This window comes from Lupinus angustifolius, chromosome LG10 (genome assembly GCF_001865875.1).
Source record: "Lupinus angustifolius cultivar Tanjil chromosome LG10, LupAngTanjil_v1.0, whole genome shotgun sequence".
NCBI lineage: Eukaryota > Viridiplantae > Streptophyta > Magnoliopsida > Fabales > Fabaceae > Lupinus > Lupinus angustifolius.
Genome location: NC_032018.1, coordinates 2,131,734 through 2,145,749, shown reverse-complemented (window position 1 = coordinate 2,145,749; position 14,016 = coordinate 2,131,734). Strand labels below are relative to the sequence as shown.

At 27.5% G+C, this 14,016-nt stretch overlaps 2 protein-coding genes across 2 annotated transcripts; both read right to left on the bottom strand.

Moving 5' to 3' along the window:
- On the bottom strand, positions 269–7,264 carry LOC109357624 (cyanogenic beta-glucosidase-like). The gene is made up of 13 exons (XM_019601596.1): positions 7,070–7,264; positions 6,513–6,582; positions 4,566–4,624; positions 3,944–4,019; positions 3,766–3,843; positions 3,579–3,666; positions 3,078–3,333; positions 2,833–2,978; positions 1,550–1,767; positions 1,419–1,450; positions 1,214–1,316; positions 626–734; positions 269–525 (listed from the first exon to the last, which is right to left on the bottom strand). Exons 1-13 carry the CDS (start codon positions 7,232–7,234, stop codon positions 354–356), a joined length of 1,572 nt encoding a protein of 523 aa, XP_019457141.1. The 5' UTR covers positions 7,235–7,264; the 3' UTR covers positions 269–353.
- Positions 10,486–12,496, bottom strand: LOC109358884. Its single transcript, XM_019603366.1, has 3 exons — positions 12,302–12,496; positions 12,088–12,168; positions 10,486–11,178 (listed from the first exon to the last, which is right to left on the bottom strand). The coding sequence occupies exon 3, from the start codon at positions 11,130–11,132 to the stop codon at positions 10,728–10,730; it is 405 nt and encodes a 134-aa protein (XP_019458911.1). The 5' UTR covers positions 11,133–11,178; positions 12,088–12,168; positions 12,302–12,496; the 3' UTR covers positions 10,486–10,727.

Genomic DNA, 14,016 nt, shown 5'->3' with positions numbered 1-14,016 from the left:
ATATTTATAAAATTGTTGGTGCGTCTAGTGCCATCTGAACTATTGTTTTAAGTTTAGTTAAAAATTCAGCTTACTTGAATTGAGGAGCACGTTGTTCAAATTTAGCATGTGCTTTGAATTTATTATAATAAACTTATCCCAACTTGTTTGTAACACACAATGATTTGTATCACTATTATATTTCTTTCTAATTAAATCCTCTCCTAGGACTTACAACTATTCTTAATTTCTTATTTTATACCCTTAAGATATGAGGTATGTTGCTGTATAACCAAGGAGTGTTCATCTCCATAGAATCATGGCTGCTATACCTTTGACATTATTTATTAGAAACAAGAGGTGTATATCACAAATTACAAATTCTTCAGAAATCTTTGGAACCATTGTGCTGATAGCTTCTGATACCTTCTAAAATTATTGTTATAATCGACAAAGTATAATCCAAATCGCACTGTGTAGCCTTCTTCCCATTCAAAGTTATCCAACAATGACCAAAGAAAATATCCTTTCACATTTGAACCATTCCTAATATATATATTTATTAATAAAAAAAATAAAGTTAGTAAAAGTACTAAAATACATGTTAAGACCTAAGTTTTATTTGTATATAAAAGAAATCGCTTACCTAATTGCTTCTCGAAGATAAAAGAGATGTTCATAATGATATTTTATTCTGTCAACATCCACAAGAGCTTGATCCAAAGAAATTGTTGGATCGTTATGCTCATCTATACCTACAAATCAAGTGAGATATGTAAATTAGTGTTGAGTGGTATTGCAATAAGTAGTTTGTTCTTTAGTTTTGGTACTTGGATGGCTGGGGTCTTATACAATGACCACTATTTTACATGTGCCTTGGGTGATATTTCTTGTATGTTATGGAATTGAAATTTCTTGTCTCGATTTATGTTCTCATTTATGTCTTAGACCAAGCAAAAAGTGTCATTCTATTAAATAGAAAATTATAAAAACAAAATCATATTACTTGGTATAAATTTATTAGACAGAGAGAGACAAGATTTTTGGAACAGGGGATCTATATTCTTATATTTGTATGTCATGTTATGTGCACCTATGATGCCTATCAACGAATTTGTTTACTTAAAAAATGAGATTTATGTAAAAGTTGATAATGTATATTAATTAGCTTCATCCATAGTTAACTAATAGCATTGAAGGATTATTGCATGCATGAAAATGTTGGTGCACTTACCATTTTCAGTAATATAAATGATAGGGTTGTTGTACTTTTCCTTGATGTAGAGCAGCAAATTTTGGAATCCTCTTGGATAAACATATAGCCAAAATGAAGCAGCCTGCAGAAATATAATGTATAATTGTAAATGGAGATTTCTTTTTACCTTATCAAGGAGATTAAATTTGATACTTATGTACAATTAAATGTGTCAAATATGTACCTTTGGGCCTATGGGTTTCCCATTCCATACATCTTCAATCACAGAATTAAAAAAATGTCACTATCAAATTCAACACATATATATATATATGTGGTTTGTAAATTAAAAATGATTGATAAAGGTATACATACATGTCATGTTGGCAAGAGAATCTGTGAGGTAAGTGGGTTGGGCATTGGTTTGGTTTGGTGCATTGGAAACATACATAGCGGTGTAGTAGTTTAGTCCAAGAAAATCAAATGAACCAGTAAGTAATCTGGCTTGCTCTTTTGAGAATTTGGGCAATCTACTTCCAACCAATGATCTCATGCTTTTTGGATACTCACCTTTTGTCAATGGTTCCATAAACCTGCAACCAAAAATCTTACCAATGAAAAATATGATAGTGTTCTATATATTCTGATATTTTATGTGTGCGTGCTCATTTGATACATGACCACTTCATTATCAAGCTTATGGCATGACAGTATACCAACAAAATGTTGGTATAGTGGTGTAAAGTTTCACTAGATCCCTAAGGTCGAGAGTTTGATTTCTAAGAGAAGCAACCACAAACTCAAAACAAATTAATTTCTTATAAAAAAAAAGTGAAAACTACCATTAGTAGTACCCAAAAAAACTTATGGTATTATGATGTAAATGTCATCATAAGCATCAAATGATGCCCTAAAATGAAAGTTTTCCATAAAAACAAAATGAAATCAAAATATGGATGAAAAATGGTTTTGCATACTCATATCTTTCCACTTTGGTGACTTTTGAATGATTTGAAATATGGTTGATCAATCTCAAACTCAATTGAGTAAATCTGAACTTGGTACATTTGCAATTTGTTTTATGAACGACCATTGTTAAGTAAGTTCAAAATTAGTCAATCGTATATTAGGTTCATTAAAACTCACCAAAATTCAAATATAGAGAATCCAAATCCACGAAAAATGATGGGTATAATAAGGAGTTTCTTCATATGGAAAACGAATAACAACGCTTCATATTCTTGGACCAATGAATAGTATAAAAATAATAGTAATTATAAATCATGTGTAAAAATTAATTTTTGAAAGAAAAATGAAGGCTTAAAATTAAAAAGCATAAAAATATATAGTAAGAAGGTCAAATTTTCCATTTCACTTATTATCCCTCCATGACCAAGTGCTAGAGATAAGCAACATGCATATATTTGTTATTAATAAAGATGTGGTGTTTAATTTCACATCCAGATATTAATAAAGAAAAATATATACCTATTGATAATATATGTAAGAGTTTTTTATATTATTATTGTATCATTTACTGTTTATTTTTAATTATTATTTACATTTAATTAAAAGTAATGTAAATAAATGTGGGTAATATATTAATTATGTATAAATCTTTACGTATATATTTTATGTTATATTAATAAACCACTGACCATCCGAGCATGGAATCAAATGCTCGTTGAGTAGCTCTTTGGTCCAATTTGCTATCTGTAGCCGGCACAAACCAATGAGATATCAATGTTATGCCTATTTTACCCTCTTCAAATGTGTTTTTGCTCCTTTTCAGTAACAATGGTACCTACATTTGGATCATCACAACTTAGTATTAAATTATCTAATAAACTTTAGAACTATATCATAAAATTAAATGAAAGATATATATATATATATGAAGTACCTGATACTTAGTTTTATAAAGTTGAACAGCTGCAGCATGAGCAAGGAGCAAGTTATGTGCAACTAAATAGGGTTCTGTGGCTGAATCACCACCAGTGCAATTTAGATTCTGCCAATCAGAACATCGACCTGGTGGAAACATTCCTATTGAATAACCACCTGTGCTATAAGTAGATGGCTCGTTCAAAGTAATCCAATGTTTTACTCTGTCTCCAAATTCTTTGAAACATACTTCTGCATAATCTCTATAATCATTTCTGAATTTAAACAATTTGTCTAGTTAGAATATACATGTATATTTCACACATGTTTGAATAATCTTCATACTTACCCTTTATGACAACTTAACCAAATTATATATTTTAATAATTTAAAACCTCAATCAAAATATGTGATTTAGATAAATATATAGTTTGATATGAAGGGGTGTGTCACGTAGTCGATCTGTCACACCCTGATTTTCGACAGCGCGACTGGGTGGAAACTAAATTGTGTCACTCACACTATTTGAGGGCTTAAGAAGCCTCCATACTCATCTTCCAAGGCTTGAGGGAGATCCCAATGAAAAAGGGTCACGAATGGTTGTATACCTGTAAAATATTTAATGAATTATGATTATTATAAACTTCATTGAGAAATTAAAATTCAAGTTAAAGTAAAAGTTGAGTTATAAAAGAATGGATCATGACCATTAGCCACTAGCTCGTTGATGAGGTTATTATAATATTTGATTCCTTCTTGATTTATACCTCCACTTAATCTCCCTTCTGTGGTGGACATTGTATATTTTGAGAAGAAGAAAAATACAATGTTAAACATGAACATAAATGTATAATTGAGTGAAGTATAGGGATTTGTCAACATTACTTGGTAATATTCTAGACCAAGAGATGGATAATCTGTAAGCATCAAAACTCATGTTTTTCATGATCCCCACATCTTCCTGTGATATAAAAATGTAAAATAGTCAATCCATTTATTTCACATGAAATTAAAAAAAATAGAAAGATATTAATTTAGGAAATCCATTGAACCACCAATGATGTAAAAACCAGTTCATGTCAGTCAGTGCAACCGGTGAAAAGGTTTCAATTCCGGTATAATACAATAATTATATTAGTCATGTAATCACAACGTACAAGACTAATGATATCGGCCGATTTTTATTTAAAATTAATTTTTTAATGAGAATAAAAAAAATTATTGGTTTTTTATTGATTTTTAACATTGATATTAATATATTATATATCTATATCTAATTGCGCCTGTATGCAATTTAATTAGTGAACCACCGAAATCACTATACCACTATATTAATACCCTAACTAGTTTATGACCGATACAGTATTAATAACGCTATATTAAACTAAATAATCAAAACTCTTTATGATAGACCTTGTTACTGTGGCAATCACTTATCTAGGATAAGTAAAAAGAGGAGTAAAGTATTATAGGGTACAATAGATGGAGATTGTGACATGTGTTCTACCTTGTACATGTGATATTCGTCAATGGGGACATCTGCATTGCTTCCGTCCATAATTTTCTCTGCTTGTGGATCCACCATTGGATAAATGTAAGTTTTACATATACATAATTCATCATTCCATATAAAATAATTTACTATTAAGTTTTAGCTTATAGAATATGATTAATTATACAATTTTATGAGGTCTATATTGTGACTTAGCTGTTAGCACTTGCTCACACTATTAAATTAAATATGACATACAACTTTCGCAGGATTAACAAATAAAATTGCTGTCACACACATATATATATATTATATATATAAATAAATAAACACGGTTTTTTCTTCTCTTTTTAGTACAAGATCTATTTCTGCATGTAATATTCTAAGTAGGTATCAAAAAGTTCAAAGTGGTGTTTGTTTATTTTAGCATGAAAGAAATAATGAAGCAAAACAAAATTTATGATATTTTTCTGTTGACATTATATTTTTCATATATTTTCATGAATTAAAAAAAAGGTGTTGCTACGTACTGCAGGAGGATTAGACAAACTACCAAGTACCAACCTATAATTAATAACATACTATTATTTTATTTATTTATTTTGGTACATCGCCATAATTTTATTTTTTTCTGGTGTAGCATTCATGTTTTATTGATACTTTTAAATTTTTAGATTTTTTTCAATGTGTTAATAAAATAGTACAATCAAATGATCAATAAACAATTATTATATGAAAATTCTTAAATAAGTTTTTAAAAAATATGAGCAAATATGAAATATTATATAATAAAAAATTAAATAAAAAATTATTGGATTCCCAAAAAGGTTTGATATATTTTTATTAAAAAATTAATTAACATATTAAATAATTTAAACATTCTTAATCACATAATTAAATGAATGCTAACTCATCATTAATAAGTACTTCCCCATTTCCATAAATTTGGTAAAACTTTTAAAAATTAGAAAAAAATAGAGAGCGGTGATTTAGTTTTTAGTAATTTATATTGATTTCCCTGAATTTTAATGAAATTGTATAAATTATCTCTGTTTTTTGTACATACATAAATCACTCATAATTTGACACATACTTTATATTGATTATTCATATAAAAGATATATATGTGTTCTTTTAAACAAAATTATTATAATTAAATTAAACAAAATATGATATATTGTGGCGTAATCAATACATTATTTGTAAATACCTAGCAAATTTTGATGTTTAGTTATATATTTATATATATTTTTTAGTAAGGAGTATATACATAATTATTACATGAATTACAACATACATGTATATATATATATGATAAATTTAATACTTTAATCAGTGTTGTGAAAATTGGATGGCGCAGTCTGACTGAGTTTAAAAATGTCTCTAATTTATAGTTTTAATTGAATGAAATGTTTGACAACTTTGAATCATAGAAATTTCGGTCTAACTGTATTAAACTTAATTTAAAATAACGTGAAAGTGAACGGGACGATTCATTTAAAATTAAAAAATAAAAAATTACTCTAATATTTTATTTTATTAGGTCCAAAAAATAATGGAAAATGTTACCTCATTATAATTATACTCATTATAATTATACGTTATTATTAATTATATAAAATTGTGAATTCATATATATTATATATTTATAGATAATTATTAATTAAATGTAAAATTATTCGATTCGATTAAACCTAATATGAGATATTTTTCAGTTTAATGTTCAATTCGGTTTCACAATATTGACTTTCATCACTAAAATTAATTATAACCAATAAAATAGATTTATATAATTAACAAAAAAATATAATATTAATTAAAAATAAATGAATATATAATACTGGTGAGACAAATATTATGATATTCATTCTGACCCATAAATATTATTGCAAGTATTTTTGTGGATATTGATTAGTTTGGTGATTTTGTCATCCATAAACAGAAACTCTATAGAAATACCACCTGGATATTTATGGGCGAAGGTGTCCCATATACATGCTCCTCTGCCATCTTCATTTGCTGCACCTTCATACTGTTCATGTAGTAATTAAAAACAATGTTTATTATGTAGATTTGATATATATGACGTGCATAATAAATATTTGTCAATAATCTATCTTGTGTAAAATTAAATCATGTAATAAAATGATCTTGCTAGTTTGAATTGAGATAGGAAGAAGTATTATCTATAATAATGCGAAAACATCAATACTCCAATAGAATTTGTCTCAAACCTAAATATAAAGATATTGGGAAAGAAAATAAAATAAAATAAATCGAGATAAGAGTTGGTATTGTTAATAACTTAATATGCAAAAGAGAATAAATTAAAGTATTTCTTCATATAAAAAGATAAATTATCTCTTCTAGCTACTGAAATCACGACATGTGTCTTATCTAATTATTCTTTACAGTAATATTTTTAAATTTAAACAAAATAGTATATATGGATAGATGAAAATAAATTATCTCGGAAGATACTTTGTTCTCATATATGAAAGAGTATTTATTGTATATACCTGGTATGCTGAAGCTGCTGAACCAAAGATGAAGCCTGGTGGAAAACTGGTTCGATTCAATGAAGAAACATCAAGAATGGATGAAACAGCTTCTGTAAAAGTAACCAATGGAATGGTGGTAGCAAAAGCAAAGAGGCTGAGAAGAAAAAAGGTGGTGAAAGCCATATGTTATGTGATGTGATGAATTGCATTTCTACTCTTGTGTGGGGCTTTTTATGTAGGAAAAAGTCGCTAGATAAGACAAACACATCACATATACTATTTAAATGTTAGATCAGAGCTAACTTTATTTTCATTCGAAATTCGAAATTCAATTAATTATTGAGATCAATAAACTCAATTTATGAATTAAAAGAGTTAAATTTGAGTTCTTTAATAAAATGAGTCAAACTTGAATTAAATACAATTTTAATTCATTAAATTTATAAGTTAGCTAATAAAAATATATATTTAAAAAATTTATTTCTCATTATATATACACATTTATTTGTATGTACATTAGTTAATAGTTATGATGCATCAGCTGAGTCATGTTCCACTCCACTTATTTTAGACCCTAATATTAATTCTGTCCTTGGTAGAGGAGAAATAAATTACAAAGAAAATGGTGAAAGAGAAATGGAAACTTTCTAGTATAGAGAATAAAAAGTTGTGGTAGTTACTATAATTTTTTTTCTCCTACTTTCGTGCAAAAGTTAAGAAAATATTTTTTTGTACCCTCAATAATATTCCTTACCTTTTTTTATAAGGATATAATCCATTTCGAGTTGATGGTTGACATTCTTTACAATTGTCATTATTGTGAATCGAATCTTCAACTTTGGAAATCTAGTAGGATCTTACATTACTATATCAACGTCTTGTCATTCAATTTTTTATTTCATCTACCTTTTTGTTTTAAATACTACTAATATAAATAAATCTCATTTGAATATAAAAATATCAATTAAAAATTTAATTGGAATTATAATAAATTTTATATAATAAAATCTACAATTTAAAGCATGACATTAATTTTTAATTAATAATAAAATAATATTTTCTCTATTTTTTTATTTTGGTAAATTTTGTCCTTTAAACTATAACATATTTCTCTAATCATTTTCCACTCAATCAAACAAAAAGAGTGAGAAAAGGAAATATTTTTTTATCTTCATTTTTTCATTATTAGAATATGATAAAAATCTACCATATTTCATTTCTCTTTCTTTCTCACATCATTATCTCTTATTATTTTCTGTTATGGAAACAATGAAATAAGTGTGATGACGAGTCAAATGGTTTTCAAAATGGTAGTACTTTTCAATGTTTCAAACAATGTTCAGCTCCCTTTTGCCCCTAGCTAGCGTTAGGAAAGAACATATATAATAAAGATGTTACCAAAAAATCAAAAGGAAAAAAAAGTGGCACTTTTTCTAATTGAAAAAAAGTATTTAATAACGTTAGGTGAGATAAATTTATAAAGTAAAGAGTAACCAAATGCATGAATCTCTCACATATCTAAGTAAAAAAAACCATAACAAACCTCAATTTAAATATGCATTTTATGACCGTTGAAGCAATAAAATTGTTTTTCAAGTATTATCTCATCTAATAAGGCTAAAATAATACAGAAATAATTTAATTATAAAAAAATTCTTATTTGAAATCTTTCCAAATAGGAAATATTTGATTTTAATATATATATTTTACTTATAATATGTATTCCAAAAATTAGATGTGTCCATGCATCCAATTTCTTTTAGGATATGGATATAAATCAATTAATTATTAGAAATTAAAGAGTAAGAAAGTATATTTCATTGAATGAATTAAATTAAATGAAAAATATATGCATCGACAGTTATGAGTTTTATATACTTTCAGTGTGTCACATATCATTGATATTTAATTATTGTTGATTTATCAAAAAAAAAATATTCTAAATGAATGGTAAATGATAGAGTATATATGTATAAATCTTTACACCGTCGATTAGTATATAGATTTTACACTCAAATTGAATTACAAGCAAAATATAATAGTTTTAACCTTATCTAACTCTTAACCAACTAACTAATCTATTTTATACATGTTTTAATAATAAAAAACATTATATAAAGGGTAAGTAAATTTAAACTAATTACCAACCCAATACAATATTAACTCAAAATATAAAAATATTTCAACAATAATCATTTCCTAGTTTCTAGAGTATTTTGATTTTTGACTATTTTCTCAATATATAGTTGGTGGTTTAAGCAAAAATTCCTTCAAATAATACTTCTCAAATATCTAGCGATTATTCTCAAGACTCCTCTAAATAGTATTTTTGACATATCCTATGGTCGAACTTAACACCTCATACATAAATGTTTTTTTTATTATTTCAAATTACACTTGCTGTTATTCTTAATCTTAATTGACAAAATATATTTAGTGAACATAGCTCAGGACAAATGTATAGGGAATACTGTGATTCCAGATTCTACCATTTACTCTCAAACCCCACCAGTTTTTTAAAAAATCAATTATTTAAAATAAAGGGGTTTGTTTTCTTCCTCAATATTTTCCCTCTTAAAATTCAGAAATATTTAATATTATTATTACGCATTGTGATCTTTGATCACGACAATAGGTTTTATCTTGTCTTATGTTAGGTTGGGGTACATCACATGTTCAAATTACTTGAATTTCTCATGAAATGGACCACTAGAGTGCAATTGTTACACAATCTTAGCACGAGTTTCTTTGTGGAATTTGTTAATATTTTTGTTGGTTATAGTTTAAAGGTTTAGTTTTTCTTTTATATTAAAGTATTTTGACTCAATTATTCAATATGTTAAGAAAATTAATAGAAATGAGAATCATATAATTCAAGCGAGTTGAATGAAATGAAGGAATACTTCAGATGTCATTTGTAATAAAAAGTGTCGTTCAAGCTTTAAGAAAAGTTTTATCACACAACTATAGGGAGATCTCATCATTCGAGTTGCCTTAGCTTTATTCTTAAAAATAGCAGCTTTATATTGTATTATAAGACTATGCATGTTATTTGAATTTTGTTTTTATATATTAAAGAAAAGTTGTACGAGTTAATTTTCAGAAACCAATGGAGAGAAGAGGAGAGCTTAGGAGCCATAAAATACACTTATGAGATGACTCTCAAAACTTCATTTTCTCTTCTTATCGTTTAAAAGTAAACTCACAAACAGACCCTAAAGCTCCGGGAAAAGAAAGACCTATAAAAAATCATTACATGTATTATCTGCAAAATGAGACTAATACATAAAATAAGTTCAAGACTAGAGTAATTGTCACATCTAGCATGGCCCCATATGAAAGAACAGGTAGCATGAAAGACCAGGTCTTAATAGAAAATTACTAGTGTAAGAGTATAACTCATTTTTCTATCAATCTTCAATTAAAATTGAAAGTCAAAGCAGAAAAGATTTGATCTAAAAAACGTGATGGCATTATAAAACTACAACCAGCATAATAAATTCTCAAATTCATGCTTAATATAAAAAGGAATTAATGACACAAATAGCCGAATGGAACTCCCACAAAAATAAGGATAAAGAAATAAGAAAAGGAAATCAAAGATCACTAGGCCTTGTTTCCTATCTCATGGGCTAAACATGAAAAGAAAGAAGCTATTGCACAACCTGCCATGTTTTCACTTGCACTGCACACCTGCTTCAGCAGCTCGACGAGGCGTGCTTTTCCTCCTACTTCCATTGTGTCGAAATCCATTCGACTTTGTCAACTCCTCAGTGCTGGAACGATTGCCAACGCCATTTTCTTCTTCGGCAGACTCTAATTTCTCTTTTACCTGTAGGTTTCGTTTCCTTTTCCTTTCTGCTGCAGTCGTGCTCTTCATCTCTTTACGAGAGACTCCATTCTTAACATTGTCACTGTCATCGTCCATTTTTTCAACTTCGTCTTCATCGAAATCATCCTTTAGTGGTTTTTGTGGCCTTCCTCTTCTCTTCTGCACGGGGATTTTTTCATCCTCGCCACTCCCAGCATCTTCGTGATTAGTAGCAGTTAGCTTTTTACCCTTTCCTCTACCTCTACCCATGATCCTAAAATCCTCAAGAATGATGTGATCATGCACACACGGGTCTCTGCAAGAAAAAAGGATCATAATTAAATGTTCAACACCAATAGTACAAGATTCTAAATTCATTCTAATCTTAAACTAAACACTTCACAAACAATAAAGCATCCTATAAACAAATGTTCAATCTTGCATGTACTCACAAAGAAGGTTTGCACAAACACTAGCTTATAAATGGAGTGTTACTAAATGAAAATCTGAGAAATAATATTATTGCTGTGAATGTTTTTTGGGAAAAGGAAGACAAGAGAAAAATCACTGTCTCTCATCATAAGTGTGGTTTAACAAAATAATCACTTCTAACATTATATATTTGTTTGGTTTCACAAAATGTTTACCTGAAGAGAGAAAAGAAAACTGAAATTCAGCTGTTAGGAAAAGCTGGATTTTTCAGCTTCTAGCATAAGTGTTTATTTCTGGATAATCATTTTGATGTTGAGGATCCTAAACAATTTATATAGAAAAACAAAGGCTTTTCCAGCCCAATCTTACTTTCCTTTAATTCCAGCTACAATAAACCAGTAGAGTGTGTTTTCAAGAACAACAAAACCTTATTTTTGAACACCACATAATAATATAAACAAAATAGCAGAAAGCTATAGGAAACAAATTCCAAAACTTACAATCCAGAACTTTGTCTGAGAAAAAAATAGATAAGAACATATCAGATCATAATCAGGAGAATATGCAAATCAATGAGAAATAATGAACAAACTAAGCTTATAATCTAAACATAAAGTAAGTATCTCTATAAGATCCACAACTAAACATGAAATAAAGTAACATGCTTGTACTTAGAACAAACATACAATAATCCAAATCCAAAAATATCACCTTTAAGTTTTCAAAATCCATAAATCCAAAAGCATTAACCACATAACATGACAAACAAAATCAGAAGGAGAGAAACACTGACCAGAAATGAAGATAACTCGGTCTGAATATATAGCATGATATTCAGGAAATGGAATCAGGAAAAGCCCTCAAAAGAAGAACTCTAGAATAAGCAAAGACCCAAAAAGTTATATATTGGTAAAGAAGCAGATTCGAATAGTGAAAAGCTCAAAAATAGAAACTTTGAAAAAACAAATAAAAAATATATGATCTGAAGAAGAAGGAATAAGAAATACCCAGATGAAGAAACATTGAGATTGAATGGAATAAGGGTTAAAGTTTGAAGCTTGAAGAAGAACAGTGTGTGGGGTGGTTCTTGAGAAGAAAAGAAAGGGCCAAAACCAAATGAAACAGAGGCGATAGATAGAGAGATAGGAGAAAAGGGTAAGAAACGTGATGAGATATTTCTTTATTGGATCTTCACTCTCTGTGACTCTGTACACTCACAAGGGTATTAATATTTTTTATTTTCTAAACAAATGTCTCTGTAACGCGTGAAAGTATTTAAAGTCATCAGGGGTATTTTAGTAAGTACGGAATGTGTAGGTGAAACCGTGAGCTTCACTTTACTTTCATTTGTGTTTTGTTCTCAAGTAATCATAATTGTGTTACTCTTTATATATACTAGCGATGTTACTTCGTGCCCATCGACCCGCATTCTTATTTTTCTAATATGTATCATTTTTGCGTTACATTTTTTAAAGAAAAATAATTTAATATAAGAAATGTTACACAAAAACTCAATAAAAACCAAAGATATAAGAAGATTAATCAAATATAGAATTGAAGAAGAAAATATGAAAATAAGAAAATTTGTTGAAGAATAATGATATATTGTGGAAGAATGACGAAGGAAATACAAAAGGGTAACTTTGGAATGTGAAAAATTATGCCATGGTAGTTATTTGTAGTTTTCCCTTTATATATAGTATAGATATATGTTGAGAATAATGTATTTCCTTGTATAAGGAGATAATTTATCTCCTTTAATCAATAAAAATGTGACATGTGTGTTATTTTGTTTATTTTTTAAAATATTTTTATATAAAATAGTGAAACATGACACATGTCATGATTTCACTGGCAGATAACTTATCTCCTTATATAAGGAGATACTCCATTCTCATATATATTATATAAGTTTAAAATTTATGTATCGGTAGTGTAAAGTTTTTTATATTATCAGTATATTATCACTATTAATTTATAATACTTTTATTTGAAAGTAAGAATTTGTTTATAGTTAAAAATTCTATATATATTTTATTAGGAAATGTTAAATGGTGTGATACATAGTATAGAAACTCAAATTTTGATAAGTACGAAGGTTTATAAGAGGATTTAAGATATTATGATGAAATGGTAAGTAAGTATACATATATTATATTTTTGTCGAAAAGTGAGGTTGATGGGGTGCAATTAAGGAGTAGTATATTTTTTAATTCTTTATTAAAATTAAATCATCTTTTTTCTTGTTTATCTTGTGTATTTAATGCATAAGTTTATTTTTTGTTTTTCTATAAAAAAATACTTTTATATCTTACCTTATATATATTATTGTTTTTCTCAGATTTTATGCATTATTAAAATTTAAAAGGAAATGATATTATTTGAGTTGAAAAATCCACAACATGTAAAGAGTTTGACATACATTCAATATGTAAAGTCTTTTACAGGTTATGGACGTAATTTATTCCTCAGTGTATATTAATTTTATTTAAAAGTTAAGAATATCAACTATAAATTATTTAATTTTTCGATAACGATTAATAATTATTTTTTCTTGCTTATTAGATAGCATACACTTAAATGCATACGATTTTTTAAAATGTTAAATGCATAGATTAACATTTATGTATTTTCCTAATTTGTGCTCAATGGTTTAATTTATTCTTACAAATATAATCTTGTATCGTCAATTGATAAATACATGCTTCTTGGTGAATAATTT